This window comes from Acomys minous (genome assembly GCF_964271855.1).
Source record: "Acomys minous genome assembly, chromosome: 2".
NCBI classification, from domain to species: Eukaryota; Metazoa; Chordata; class Mammalia; order Rodentia; family Muridae; genus Acomys; species Acomys minous.
Window position 1 is genome coordinate 59,152,964 of NC_140484.1, and position 14,044 is coordinate 59,167,007.

Here is a 14,044-nt window from a genome sequence, read left to right on the forward strand (position 1 = left end):
GCTCAGCTGCTTCCTGTCAGCTGCTTCCTGTCAGACAGAAGCCAACTCCTGAGTCATGTAGAGTATGCTTGCTGGTGAGATCAGGATGCTCATGCACCTGAGGAGCCTGTGCTACAGGGAGATGGAGTGCCCCATGGGGCTTTAATAACTCGGGGTTCAACTGGTCCCAAGTGACATCTCCATGTTCCTATGCACATGAGTCTTTTCATGGGAGTCTTAGCATTTTAACCATTGTTGTTAGCAAATGAGAGAATATGAGAGAGAGAGAGAGAGAGAGAGAGAGAGAGAGAGAGAGAGAGAGAGAGAGAGAATAAGAGCAAAAGTTCAAGAGAGTTTCCATTTTCTTGCACCTAGTCCCTTCTTTGGAAGTAAAACTCTACAACTCTACAACTCTACAATGAAAGCCTGTGGCTTACAAGTCTTCCATGGCCTTCCATATGGTCACTGTCCCTTTGTGTATGGGGTGTGACGGTGTCACAGGGGCTTGCATTCCTGATGGTATCAGACTTGTATGATGGGAAGGACCTGGGGACAGCCTGGAGGGCAAAGGGGGCTCAGCTATAACCAGAGCAATACCTGCCATGTCCCCAATGTTCTAAGTTGGAGGCAGTATTGCACATTCTCATCCTCAGGCCCTATAGGAACACCCAAATTTGGATACTCCAATCTGTGGCTTGAATTCATATAACAAAGCCCTATCGGAGGCCGAATAAGAAAGTAGAACTGTCAGCCAGTGTATGCCTTTAATATCAGCACTTGGGAGGCAGAGGCAGAGGCAGAGGCAGAGGCAGGTGGATCTCTGTGAGTTCAAGACCAGCCTGGTCTACAAAGTGTGTCCAGGACACTCAGGGCTTTGTTACACAGAGAAACCTTGTCTTGGGGGTGGGTGAGGGTGGGAATGAAAGTAGAACTGTTTTCATGTAGCAGGCAGAATGCTCAGAGACTTTGATTGCTGTGAAGTGATTTTTTTAAAGGATGCTGTCTGGATGGGGTCACATGGCCTTGGCCTGAGGGGCTCATTTTCAGGTGGATATTCACAGGGGAGGCTTCTAACCCTTTGATGGCTCTGTAAGTTTGGGAGATTAGGCTTGGAGGGGGTTGGAGTCATCACTTATGTGAAGACAGACTTCAGAGTCTAGGGACAGGATGACCCAGGGAATGACCAACAAGCTTGGTAAGAAATGGGGTTTGGTCTGGCTTTCTGCTTATTTGTATCAGAATGATGAGCAGTGCCTTTCTGCATTTTTAGAGGTGACATTTAAAATTCAAAGTAGGCAATGCAAAATGGAGATGCATTTCATATTTTAAAGTTCACACATGGGCAAGTTCCTCTCAAGGAGTCTACTGTGCAAATGTTCTTTGGGCAAGATTCCAGTGATCTGACATGGGGTCAGGCAAAAGCTGCCTGGCTTGAGGACAGTCCCTTTGCAGCTCTGGAGCCAGAGCACTCTTTGGAGCAGTGATGGTGAGCAGAGCTTGGCTCCTAGGTCACTCTCAAATGACCAAAGCCTGTTGTCCAGCCAGCTGTCACTTGCCCCCACAAATTACAGCTAACATGCTGGTGACCACATGCTCCTGGCTGCCGGCTACCCAGTTCCCACACACACGTTCCACAGGAGCTCCGCATCAGTGAGGTCTGATGTAGAGGTCATGTTGACACTCCAGAGGATGCTGAGCTCATTATCATCTCATTACAGTGATACAGATACACCCACCACGCTGTCATAGATCTGAATATAACCAAGTCAGGGGAGAAAAAGAGGTGGCACTCTGATTCCTGGAAGTCTCCTCCCTTCTCTGACGACAGCACGAATACTGAACTATCAGGATGCAGACCGGCCTAGTGAAAAACCACACCAGAGAGTAGCCTGGGAGCCTCCAGAATGGTTTCCATTTTCTGTTCACTGACCACTGGGTCACACTTTCTGCTTACTTCCCCAGAACTGTTGGGTGATGCTATCGGCAGTAAACAGGAAAAGAACGTGTAGATCCAGTCAGAGGGGGAGGAAGACCATCCCAGAGAGCCCATAGAATCAGGGTAAATTTCAGTGAGGGATAAAGGCTGCTCCTAGCCATGTAGATCCAGGCGACATACTGCTTGCATTGGCTGCAGGATGGGCTGATTGCTTTAGAAGCCACTTTGGACTAGTCTCTATTGACTTTTCCCCTTAATCTGGCTGCTGGGTCAACAGTCCCATGCATATCCCCACTGGGGTGGCTTCAATAAGAATGCCCCCCCCCCACAGGCTCATGAATACCAGCAAGCAGCAGATTTGAAAGGATTAGAAGGATTAGGAGGTATGGCCTTATTGGAGGAAGTGTGTCATGGGCTGGGGCTTTGAGGTTTCAAAAATCCCATGCCAAGCCCAAGTGTCTCCTGAGAACCTGGATGTAGCTCTTAGCCAAGCTTGTCTGCCGTCACATTCCCTGCCATGATGGTAATAGGCTAAAACTCTGAAACTGTAAGCAAGCACCCCAATTAAATGTCTTCTTTTTTACAAGGGTTGCCTTGGTCATGGTGTATTCCTAACAATAGAATAGTGACCAAGACACCTGCCCTAACATACAGTAACAGATACCCTTTCTTAGCATGGCTTCCCTTCACACGTTCATTTTATTTTAGTTGATATATAGGCTTGTTCTGCCAAAAGAAGGAGTTAGGAAGTTGCACAGGACAAGAAGAAAGGACAGAAGGGGGAAGACAGTTCAATTAAGTAATATAAACACTCTTGGTGACAGTGACAAGTGGAAAAGGAATCTTTTGAACCTGGGGTTGCAGGTTCTGAAGGCACATTGCTCTCTGACCTGGGAACTTTAAGTAGAATGGGGCAACTGGGTCTTTCTGGTGTCTTCTCTCTCTCTCCCTCCTTCCTCCCTCTTGCCCTCCCTTCCCTTCCTCTTACTTATGTATTTATTTTTTTGTGGCTCTGTATGCGAGTGTGTATTATGGTGTATGTGTGTGTGACGCACGCATACATGTGTGTGCAGAAGCCTGAGGAGACTGTCAAGTGCCCTGCTTTACCACTGTCTGCCTTATTTCGTTGAGACAGCCTCCCACTGAAACTGGAGCTAGCCTCATGGCCAGTTCCTCCTGCCTTTGCTGGGGTTTCAGGAGCATGCATGCGGCCATGCCTGGATTTTTACATGAGTGATAGCTTTGAACTCAGGCTCTAGTGTTTGCACAGCAAGTTGTCTTACCCACTGAGTCATTTCCTCAGCCTTAGGTTCTCTTTCCACTCAGTTTTCCTGGGTAGTCTTCCCGGTCTCCATCTGTGATTTGTGTTTTGGGATGGGGTCTCACTCTGTAGCTGCCTCAGCTTTTCAAGTGCTGGGATCACCAATGCAAGTGGCTGTGCTCGGCGCAGTTGCTCTTGCTCTTCTCGGTTCTGTTTGCTTCTCTGGTCCTGTGCCAACCCAGATTGGTTTTGATAGAGCAGGATGCATTTCCTTGCCTGTCTTTTCGGTGATCACTGGATCTTATCGATTGATCAGCCTTCCATGGGAAAAGCAGAAGGGAAGTCACTCATTCACTCAAAACACCAGCTGGATGTTACATGAATATAGTTTGCCGGGGTTTTCTTTTTAGAGAGACACATGGGGTGGTGAAATCTTGAAGAGACTTGAAGAGAGGCCTTTTGAAGAGCATCATGGAGCTTTCCTTCTTTTCTTAATGTGGATAGTTCAGGGGGATGCTGAGATGGGAAGAGCTCTGTGTGACAGAGAGGTAGCTTTGAGGAGGCATTTCCAGGCGTTCAGACCTTGGAAGGAACAAAAATAAAAAGGGAAACAAACCAAATAAAGCAAAAAAACAAAAACAAAAACAAAAGCAAAAACCAACAATAACAACCCCCCTGCAAAAAAACAAAAAAACAAAAAAACCTGTGAGAGCAGAAGTTCTGAGCTGCTCATCATGGTTATCACATCCACCAGGCCATTTGCTCGCTCCCGAGCACCACAGCCCGCCTAGGTTCAAATGAACCCATCATCACATTTGGGTTCATAAACTTTTCATAGCTTGGGGCTCCAGATGTGCCCTCACCCATTGTCCCAGAGCTGACTGCACACAGGTAAAGCTTTTCCTATACATCTGAAAGTGCCCCACTGCCAGTTTTTGTGACCCTTGGACACTGTGGGGAGGAAGGCCCTGCCTTGGGGTTGGGGGTTGTCTGAGTTCTGCAGAGCTGCAGAGCCAGGGGTTGACGTCTTACCCTTTATGCACCTTTCCAGTGCCTTTGGCATTTTAAGTTAGAGCTCTTGATTTAATCAATTATTACCATGGTGTGTGTGTGGGTGGGGTATGTGTATGCCGTGGGTCCTGTGAGGAGGTCAGAGAACAAGTTTCATTTTTATGTCAGTTCTGCGGATTGAACTCATGCTTTAGGCACTTGTGGATTTTTAGTCCCCTCCCTGTCTTTTTTGAATGTGGACATAGCAGACACAAAGAGTGTTGCAAATATATCACGTATCAGGATCTTTGACCCCAAGCAGGGGCTAGCCAAGGCCTTGTGTCCCTGTCAAATGTGGCTAAGGACAATCCAGTGGCAGCGTGGTGAGCCCTGGGCAAGTGAGGACCAGCAGAGTTCTCTGTGAAAGCACCAACCGCCATGGGTGCTACTGCTGTTAATAGTGCTTAGAGCCAAGCCAAGCCATGGCATTGTCACAACCAACACACAGGTGTAGCACCTGATCAGCTAGACTCAAATATTACAATTACAGGGAGCCAGGAGCCAACACCACATCACAGCCTTCCAACTATGTCACCCCACACCATGCCATCCCACATGGCGCTATCCTGTATCACATGTTCCCACACCACACCATCTACGCTGTCACCTCACAACACACGGCCCAGTCCCACCCGTTCCCAGCCCCCTAACCATCACATCCCACTGGTTGTGTCTCTATGCCATCCCAGAGTAATCCATCACCCAATGCCATCTTAACCCTTCCCGCCCTACTCTATGCTACTTTATTCCAGACCATCCTCTATCACAGTGTTTCAAGGAATGACATCATAAATCACATTGTGTCATCCCGTACCATGCAAGTCCACATTACACAACTCACAGCACACCATTCCTCACCACGCCAGTCCGTACTACCCCACCCCACACTGCAGTGTTCTCTCCTAGGCTATGCCACACAATGTAACTCCACAGTGCCCCGTCACACGAGATCATACATCCGCTGCCACCCCACTCCTTGCTGTCTATGCCACATGATTCTACACATCGTCCAAATGACCACTGCTTCTGTCACTAACACTCGACACCACACCATTCTTTTGCTTTTGAGACAAGGTCTCGCTACGTAGCCCAGGCTGGCCTCAGACACGGGTCAAATTTCTTGCCTTAGCCTCCTGCATTTTGAGATGACAGGCATGACCCGACACTCCCGGTTTACACCACTGCACCATTATATACCACACGTCCCGCACACACACTTTACACCATTGCACACACTCTACCCCACACATTCCGCCCCATACATTTTGGGTGACACCATTCTATACCTTATGCCCCACGCCATACCACTCAATAACACCCGCCACCACCACACACTCTACACCACACTTCCCGTGTCACACTACTCAACTCAACGTACTCAACAGCATACATTGCTACTACACATCCCACACCACACATTCCATACCATACATCCCCACCACACATTTAATACTGCATTGTTACATGCAACGAATCCCACACTATATCACTCCACTCCGTACCACACATTTTATACCACACATCCCATATCACACATCCCACCACACATCGGCACCATGTATCACATCACGCATCCCCACCACTCATCCCCACCCCACATCCCACCCCACATCTGCACCCCACATCTGCACCCCACATCTGCACCCCACATCTGCACCACACATCTGCACCACACATCTGCACCACACATCTGCACCACACATCCCACCCCACATCTGCACCACACATCCCACCACACATCTGCACCACACATCTGCACCCCACATCTGCACCACACATCTGCACCCCACATCTGCACCCCACATCTGCACCACACATCACATCACACCCCCCCACCACTCATCCCCACCACACAGCTCCCATGTATCTGTACCACATATCACGCACCACATATTCAACCCCACACATTGCACACCGTGTACCCCATACCACACTAGTCTATACCACAGTCTTCTCCTACACAGGCCGTATATTTCATGCTATACCAACGTCCACCATACACATCACCAAACACCACAATTCCAAACCATACGTCCCATATTAGACTATTCAATGCCACACGTCCCCACCGCGCATTCTACATCCCACACCCCACACTACACACGTGTACCATAAATCCTACAGCACACATCCCACATCCTACACCGTACATTCCATACCAGACTAGTCTGAGTCACACACATCTCATACCATACATTTTTTGTCATACCTTTCTGTACCACACATGCCACTCCACACCACCCCGCAGCACACACCCACACTACGTATTTTACACCCACATCCCACACTATACATCTTTACCACATATCCCACGCCACACTGTTCAATACTACGTGTCTACAACACACACCCAACACCATACATCACACATTACACACTACATGGCATATGCCATACATCCCACGAAAGCTATGCTGGTGGAGAGTGCCTCAGTTAGCCTAACCAAATGTGGATGCTCTCAGGGACCAGCAGAGAGAAGCAGGCAGATGCTGAACAACTCTCCCTGTCAGTCACAGGTGTCACTTTGTTCTCTCTGAGAGCATGCTTTCTTGGTGCTAACTGTGAGAATCACAGGTGACAGAGGGCAAGACCGTTCATGTCTGGGTGTCCGCTGGAATTACTAAGCAGTAGTGTCTATGGTAGAAACAAGCTAGTTTGCTTCTGAGTTGGTTATCTGCTGTGACACAGATGCCCTGAGAGGGACAGAGGTGCCCTCGGCTTCTCATAGGGAGAATCAGACGGGGATAATGTTTAGGAAGAGGAGCATAGCATGGCCTAAATGAAGGAGGCTCCAGCCCAGGGCTCTTTTAAGCCCTGGGGCATGGGTCAGAAGACCGCTAGCTGTGTCCTAAGCCCTGGAGCAGGAAGGTGGCTCTCTTTGGCACATGTGTTGGAGAAGTTCCAGTAGGCACAGTGCAGGTAGCCATGGTGTTTCAGCCATGGTCAAGCAGTCTCAGAACCACCGAGCATTGTGTCCCTGGGCCCCAGGTGACCTGTCCAGCACCTGTACCACAGCCTGTAGACAGACAGAAGGTAGGGTATCTCAAGTGGCCCACCCCATACTTTCTGTGTTTCTCAGGTACTTGCAAATTCTCACGTGATTGTACTAAAACCTCTAAGTATCCAAAGGCTCCAGGCCAGGTTGCAAGGGAGGCATGTACAGCATAGGTTCATTCATGATGGGCAGCCCCGGGCTCCTGAAGTCTGGCATGGGCCTATGTGGAACAGAAATGTCCACAAGGCTGTTGGCAACTGCTGTGAGTCCTGCACATGGAGGCAAAAGGGAACAGAGGGCAGGCACTTCTGGCATAGAGACATGAGTGCAGGCAAGAGCCAGGGCCATGGAGGAGTTGGAGGAAACAAGGCTGAGCTAGGCAGCTAGATTCTGCCCAGTGGGTACCACAGGGTGGGCACTGCAGCCTACCCATGCCTCGAGAATCTCCAATCAGTTTGTCTATCACCTGCCGAGGGCAGGTTTCCATTTTGCAAACATCATGAGAATGAAAGCCACAAAGCATTCCAACGAAGGGCTGGTAGCCATGTTGGGTGTGGCACCTCGGGGCAGTAGAAGACAGAGGCAGAGGCCAAAGGATCCTTGAGCTCAGACTGCTCTCCTTTGAGAGCTGCCAGTGCCTGGAACAGGTAACCTTGCTGGGGTCAGGAGGGAGCATGGGCACAACCTTTGCCTCAGCCAACAATGCTGAAGTGATGTGGATTTGGGTATCGGGATCTCTCTTCTTGGGCATTTTGAATGGAGCAGGCAGGAAGTGAGAGCGCTGGCTCAGAACGAACAACCCTCACTAGGCAGGCATACCGGCATGCACCGAGGCACCTGTGCCCATGTCTTGGCTACAGACATGTTATCTTGGTGGTGATTGGCATTCTCAGCACGCACCCTAGCCCGAGCTGCCCGTGTCAGCTGTCCCTTAAGAGCATACACAATGCATTATTTACTCGGCTGTCAGCTTTTCTGGAGACTACTAGGCAGCAACGACAACAAAAGCTCGTAGGAGCCTTCAGGAAGGGCCCCACTGTGTCTTGAATACTGTTCCAAACCAATGACCACACTGTCCTTATCTCTTCCTAGTGAGAGAATTATCCTTCCCCCTCTTGTTGTAGCTGGAGGTGCTGAGGCCACCGGACTCCCTGAGGAGCAGAGACAGCGGGAAGGACCTGGTGACCTGACTGAGGCCCCCCCATGAACGGGAGGGAACCTAATCTGGGACCAGACAAGGTTTCCCAGGCATAGACAAGAGCCCCGTGGATGGATGCCACTCTGTTGATTAAATGATTCGACATTGCCGTGTGCCTGCAGCTAATTAGTATGAACAGCACCAAGTGAGCCAGTGAGCAGACAGACCCTGGCTGGCAGCCAGAGACCCAGGGCAGCCAGACCCTGCTGCCCTCAGCACCACCCCCATAACGCTCTCCCACCCCAGGACCAAGCACACGTTGGACAATTGCTAACTGCCTAACCACCCATAACTTACTTTCCTGCCTAGGCTTCCTCCACTTCACAGAGGTGGTAGCCCTTTATCTGATGTGAATGGCAAGGTTTTGGCCTGAGCTTTTGGACCCTTGGTTTGTGTACTCACCACGAGCCCTGCAGAGTTAGGGAGGCAAGAGTACCGGTGGGGTGGCTGGCAGCGACCACCACTATGTTGCGCCCTTCTCCCCTCTGGCCTCCATGGCCATCTGGAAGGTCAAGTCCCAAACAGCAGTCACAGTGAAGCTCCTGGGAAAGCTACCTCAGAGTGACTGTGACAGGATGAGTGAGGATCTGCAGGCTGACCCACCTGCAAAGACAGTGCATGGTCAGAGTGCAAGGGGGCTGGGGGGGGGGTTCTCCCAGCCTGTCACAGGTCAGTACTCAGGAAGCGCTTACTCCCTTACCGGGTTCGCCCCCTTTCTGGCTCCTATCAACCTGGAGAGCCTGTTGGAGTCCCTGGCTCAGCCTCCATCTGAGCCACCATCTCCAGAGAGGTGGTGGCAATCTGAGCTTTTGGATTCGGGAAGAAATCTGGCTCCTGGTAGGCAGAAACCTCCCCCTAAGTAGTCTCTGCTCACCATCCCGACATAAGAATACAACTTGGTTATTTCAGGCTGCACACGCCAGACCAACATTATCTATTTAAATCAAGAGAATCAGATAAACCTGAATAAATCTCTTAGTTCCCTGGGCAGACCTGGCAGAAGCCAGACCTTGAGGGCTCACGTCTCTCGCCCACTTGGACAATCTTGCCTGTGCTGGAACTACGTGGTCCTGCTTAGGGCTTCAAGCCCTAGACTTACCCAAAGTTGTTCAGAATCCACCTTCCCAACGACAAGAGTCCTTTGAACCCCTTATAGCATTTCTGCTTTAGAAACAGCCCCATTGAGTGGACACTGTGGCAGGCCAGTGGCTTGACCACAAGCACTACCCCTCCCCTTCCCCTCTCAGACACCGGGAGGAAGGCACCCAACTTCTCACCTATTTTGGTAAAGGCAGCTGGAGAGGCACAGGTCTCACGCTTGCTTCTCATAGGCGAGATGTGGCATGTCCCTCGTGCTAGGGAACAGCTTTCTATGACGAAAGGCATTAGACTGGAGCTTGTGAGTGGAGTTATCAACAGATTGCAGGGCTGCAGCCTGGCGACTGGCAGTGGCCAGAGCACTGCGCTGGGGACGGGAGCTCTGCACCCGGAGGGAGTGAGTCAGAGCCGAGAAGAGCAGAGAAGAGCAGGCATCCAATGCGCACTCTGCAGGCAGTTTCCAGCTCTGGGTTGGGGGACGCCAGCCGCCTGCGCGCGCCTGATTTCTGCAGCAACAGCCAGGGGAATGAAGGACCGGCCGGGAAGCAGGAGCTGTAACCATGGGGACTCGGGGAGGCGCGGACCGCGGCGGCGCCGTGCCCTGGCTCCCTGCGGCAGAGCAGGAATGGTTCTTCCCAGCCCGGGCGGCCCGCTGCCCGTCACACTGCAGAGTCGATTTAAAGAGACAACCGACCAGGGTTTGCTGCTTGCTTCCAACAGATTCAGACAACTCACATTAAAGCGTTTCCCCCAAAAGGAGGACAGGATGATGTTATTTCATTTTTTTAAAAAAAGAGAGCCCTGTCTGTCGAGGGCTCCAGGAACAGGAAGGTGAAAACGGAAATTGATTTTGGAAGAATCTTCACAATCCCTGTATTAAAATATTTCTCAAATCCAAGTATGCTGAACCTGAGGTGCAGACTGGCTGATCATGAGTCAGCAGGGCTGGTCTTGCCTGTGGATTGGGCCTGGCTGGGCAGAAAGTGTCTTCCCTAAGCCCAGTGTTGTGCCCCTTCTCCCAGCCTGAGTCAAAAGACTGAGGCCCAAGAAGGAAAGTGTACAAAGGCTTGTGTCAGAAGCCAGAGCACTGGGTCTCAGCTGTTGCAGGACGGCCTGGCCCAGGCTGGCTGCCTGACGGGAGCACCAGGATCAGGTCAAGATTCCCCCCCCCCCCCCCCCAGGGCAGATGTTGGTGTGGCATTGCGATTGGGAGGCACCTGTTTTGGGGGTGGGGCATTCCCTTCCCCCTCCACCTGACTTCATTTCTTGTAGCTCTCAGCCCCCTCCCCCCACCAAGCTGCCCTTTTAGATGCTCTAAAAGCTAGCGCCTACTCTAGGGGGGCCCCAGGGCCTTGCTACTCTGCAGTTTAAAGGGTTGGAAGTTAGAGTTCCTGGGGAGAGACAGTAGCAATCCTAAAGGCAGACTTAGACCCAAGGACCTTGTAATTTTTGTTTTGTAAGTCCTGTGCTGTGTAACCTCTGGGTGGGGTGTGGACAACTGTCCCCTGTCCCTGCGCTCAGTGGGAACATTGAGATGAGCCACAAACTTTAGATAAGAGACTCAACCCAGAGGGATTCTGCCAGCTCTGCTCCCTATGAGCCATGGAGACCTCTGTGTGTTCTAAACGCTCAGAGTCTCTTCTCCAGGGACTAGAGGCCAGCCAAGGTCCCTGACGGGTCCTGGATGATGGTCTTAGGTAGGTAGAGAAGGAAGCAGAAAGGAGAGCAGGAAGTGTGTTTGTGGCAGGCATGGGGTGGGGGGAGGTGGCTCTGGACCAGAGTAGGCTCTGACACCTGTCTCTCTCTTAGGGTTCCAGGTCCATCACAGGAGAGGCAAAAGAGTCTTGGCTACTGGTCTTTACATATTGCTTAAGTGATGTCTCTCACCCTCTTCTGGAGTGGCCGGAACCAAGAGTGGGTCATGGCCTCCATGTACCGAGTAACTGAAGTCTCCAGAATCAAAGCCCAGGACCTGGCTCCATGAATACAGGGGCACTGGACTAGTGCTGTCCAACCACTCATAGCTGTCACACATGCCCTTCTGTATGCTTGCCTACACACAGGCCTAGGTTTGAAGCTGCCCAAGGAGGGCACCACCTCAGACCCAGCCTCTGGAGGTAGCAATGGAGACAGAGGTGCCATGATGATTTACACACACAGTGATCTGTGTTCTGTATCAGCGGTGCTCAACCTTCCTAAAGCTTCAGCCGCTTAATAACAGTTCCTCAAGAGTTACGGTGACTCCCAACTGTAAGATTATTTTGGTTGCTACTTCACAGCTGTAATTTTGTTACTGTTATGAATCGTAATGTAAATATGTGTGTTTTCTGATGGTTCTCAGGGGATCCCTGTGAAAAGGTTGTTCGACCCAAAAGGTTGAGAATTCACTAGTATCAACACACTAGTTCTTCTATGGGATGGGGAAACTGAGGCATGGCATGGTTGGGTATATTGCTGGCTATGGCCTAGCTTTTGCTGCTGCTTTGTGAGTTAGTTCTCCTGCCCTATTTGCTAGATAGAGCACACTTGCTTCTTACTGGAAACATAGCTGGCGTGGGGCTGCTTTTGCTACTCAAGAAAATCTGACAGTGTGGCTCAAGCCTCAGGTCTCCTGTCTCTCAACACTGGGAGACCCTGAAGCAGTTAGCAACCTGCCCCTGCTCATGGTGCCGTGAAGACTGAATCCCTTTCTAGGCTGCTCCTCTTGGCATCCCCAGCTGGCTGGATTCAGTGTTGCTACAGGACACAGCCCAATCTCTGGACATCGTGGAGTGGAGGCAGTCATCTCGGAATACCTGCTGACTCTCCAAACTGGTCAAAGAGGAGAGCCCAGGAAAAGAACAAGGCTGAGACAAGGCAATGAATAAACCCTAACCCAAGGCCACTAGGATGCAAACAACAAGGGCCCTTACCAAGGACAGGTAAAAATCCCTCCACGTAAGGAAAATGCCAATTTCTGCCCCACAGGTATGGCTCTTTGCTCAGGGTGCATTCTGCTTACAAACGTCCCCCAAGTCCAGTCCTTGCAGAGATGCCAGCAGAGGATGAGGGTTTCTGCATCTATGACAGTCACATGGACGGTGTCTTGCAAGCACCTGGCTCATGGGATAGCAGGGCAACAGGGTAGAGATGACTGCCTGGAAGCCTCCAGCACATGCTGATACCTTTGCCCTTGAGGGTTTCATCTCAGGAAGCCTTCAGCTATGGTCTTCAGGCCTGTCTACTACCAGGCAGGTAATCCCCCCTAGACATCCAGGGCCATCTTCCTCACGGGGAGTAAACAGCAAGTGATTGCTAGCATTCACATCTGCACGGTTTCCTCTCTGTAATAAACCTCCATGTGTGTTTGGCTGAGACGGGACAGCCCCTGTGGACACACAGCATGAACCATCCCATCATAGCCATTTTCATAACAGGCCAGACAGCACCTCTCTCAGGCTCAGTGGGCCAGGTCCTCCTCACAGCAACCCCACCCTGATGGTGGTGCCAAGTCTCAGCAAATGGCTGGCTGGGTGCCAACACTGGGAAAAAAATCACATAGCTCTCACGTGCCATGAGATGTTATTCTTATTTTTTCCAACCTTTTAAAAGTGCCAGGAAGAATGTCTTGCTGGTAGGTTGTATGTGACAGGCTGTTGCTATATTGGCTCTGGGGGGCCATTATCCCAGGCAACACATCCTCAGGACTCAGTCAGATCTGCTAGATTTCCACCATTGCTAGCATGGAGCAGTGCATAGCTGCTCAGCTGCCTCCTGCTGCAAATCCTCCCATGGACACTCTCTCCAAAAGGAAAATCAGTGGACAGAAAGGTACCGAGAGCTCTGAGGAAGCACCACCTGTTTAAAGCATAGGCCTAGGTCTCTGCAGCAGGTGGACAGCCCTAGCTACCTGGCTACTTCTGCCTCTCCTATAGAGAGGGCAGCATTTTGTACTGTAAGGAGATCAGGCAGCCAGTCTCATGGACTGAGCTGGTGGCTCTGGCCTCAGCTGAAGTTTTAAGATCTCATTCAAAGCTGGGCCTTCCCAGTAGCCTTTGAATGTGGGTGCTGACTGCAGGCAGCTGGGAGGGCTTGACAAACTTGAGCGGGCTTGTGAATACTGTCTGCTTAGGGACAGAGTCTAGATGGGTGGCAGGCTATCCCATGCTCGGAAGGAGCAAGGTTGGCTGCCCTGCACAGCTAAAGGGAAAGGTCTCAAACATCCAAAACCCAGGAGCACAGGAGGCCAGGCTTCTTTCTGGATTGCTTGGCTTCAGGAATCTGCAAGCTGGTTGTGAGAGAACAGGAGACAGTTTAGTGAGGAGGCTGAGATTGAGTCGTGCACCTGGTTAGTGGAATCCGGATTGACTGGTGACTATCTTCTCTTTCCTGGAGGGGCTGAGGCTACCACAGACACAGCAGGTACTTGTGAGGAACCCTTCGTCTGAGAATAAGGATGGCCTTGGATGGCTGCTAGTGCCCTGGCTAGATGCACCTCTTCTGAGTACTTGAGCCTCTGTTAGTTGTGGGCTTCCCAGCCATTTCGTG

At 51.0% G+C, this 14,044-nt stretch overlaps 1 protein-coding gene across 8 annotated transcripts in view; it reads right to left on the bottom strand.

The window, feature by feature from the left end:
• The window catches only part of ADGRA1 (adhesion G protein-coupled receptor A1), a 319,025-nt gene that overhangs the window by 31,339 nt on the left and 273,642 nt on the right, over window positions 1–14,044 (bottom strand). The window contains exons 1-3 of one of the 8 annotated variants that reach the window (XM_084766818.1): window positions 9,697–10,053; window positions 8,822–9,022; window positions 3,199–3,709 (exon numbers count right to left, since the gene is read on the bottom strand). The exons of 1 other annotated variant lie outside the window; for it this stretch is intronic. In XM_084766818.1, coding sequence (XP_084622944.1) covers window positions 3,199–3,210 — 12 coding nt within the window. In that variant the 5' untranslated portion in view covers window positions 3,211–3,709; window positions 8,822–9,022; window positions 9,697–10,053. Of the gene's footprint in view, window positions 1–3,198; window positions 3,852–8,821; window positions 9,023–9,518; window positions 9,606–9,696; window positions 10,054–14,044 lie in introns of those variants that run through there. 6 more of the 8 variants (XM_084766814.1, XM_084766816.1, XM_084766815.1 and 3 more) reach the window with 6 other exon arrangements.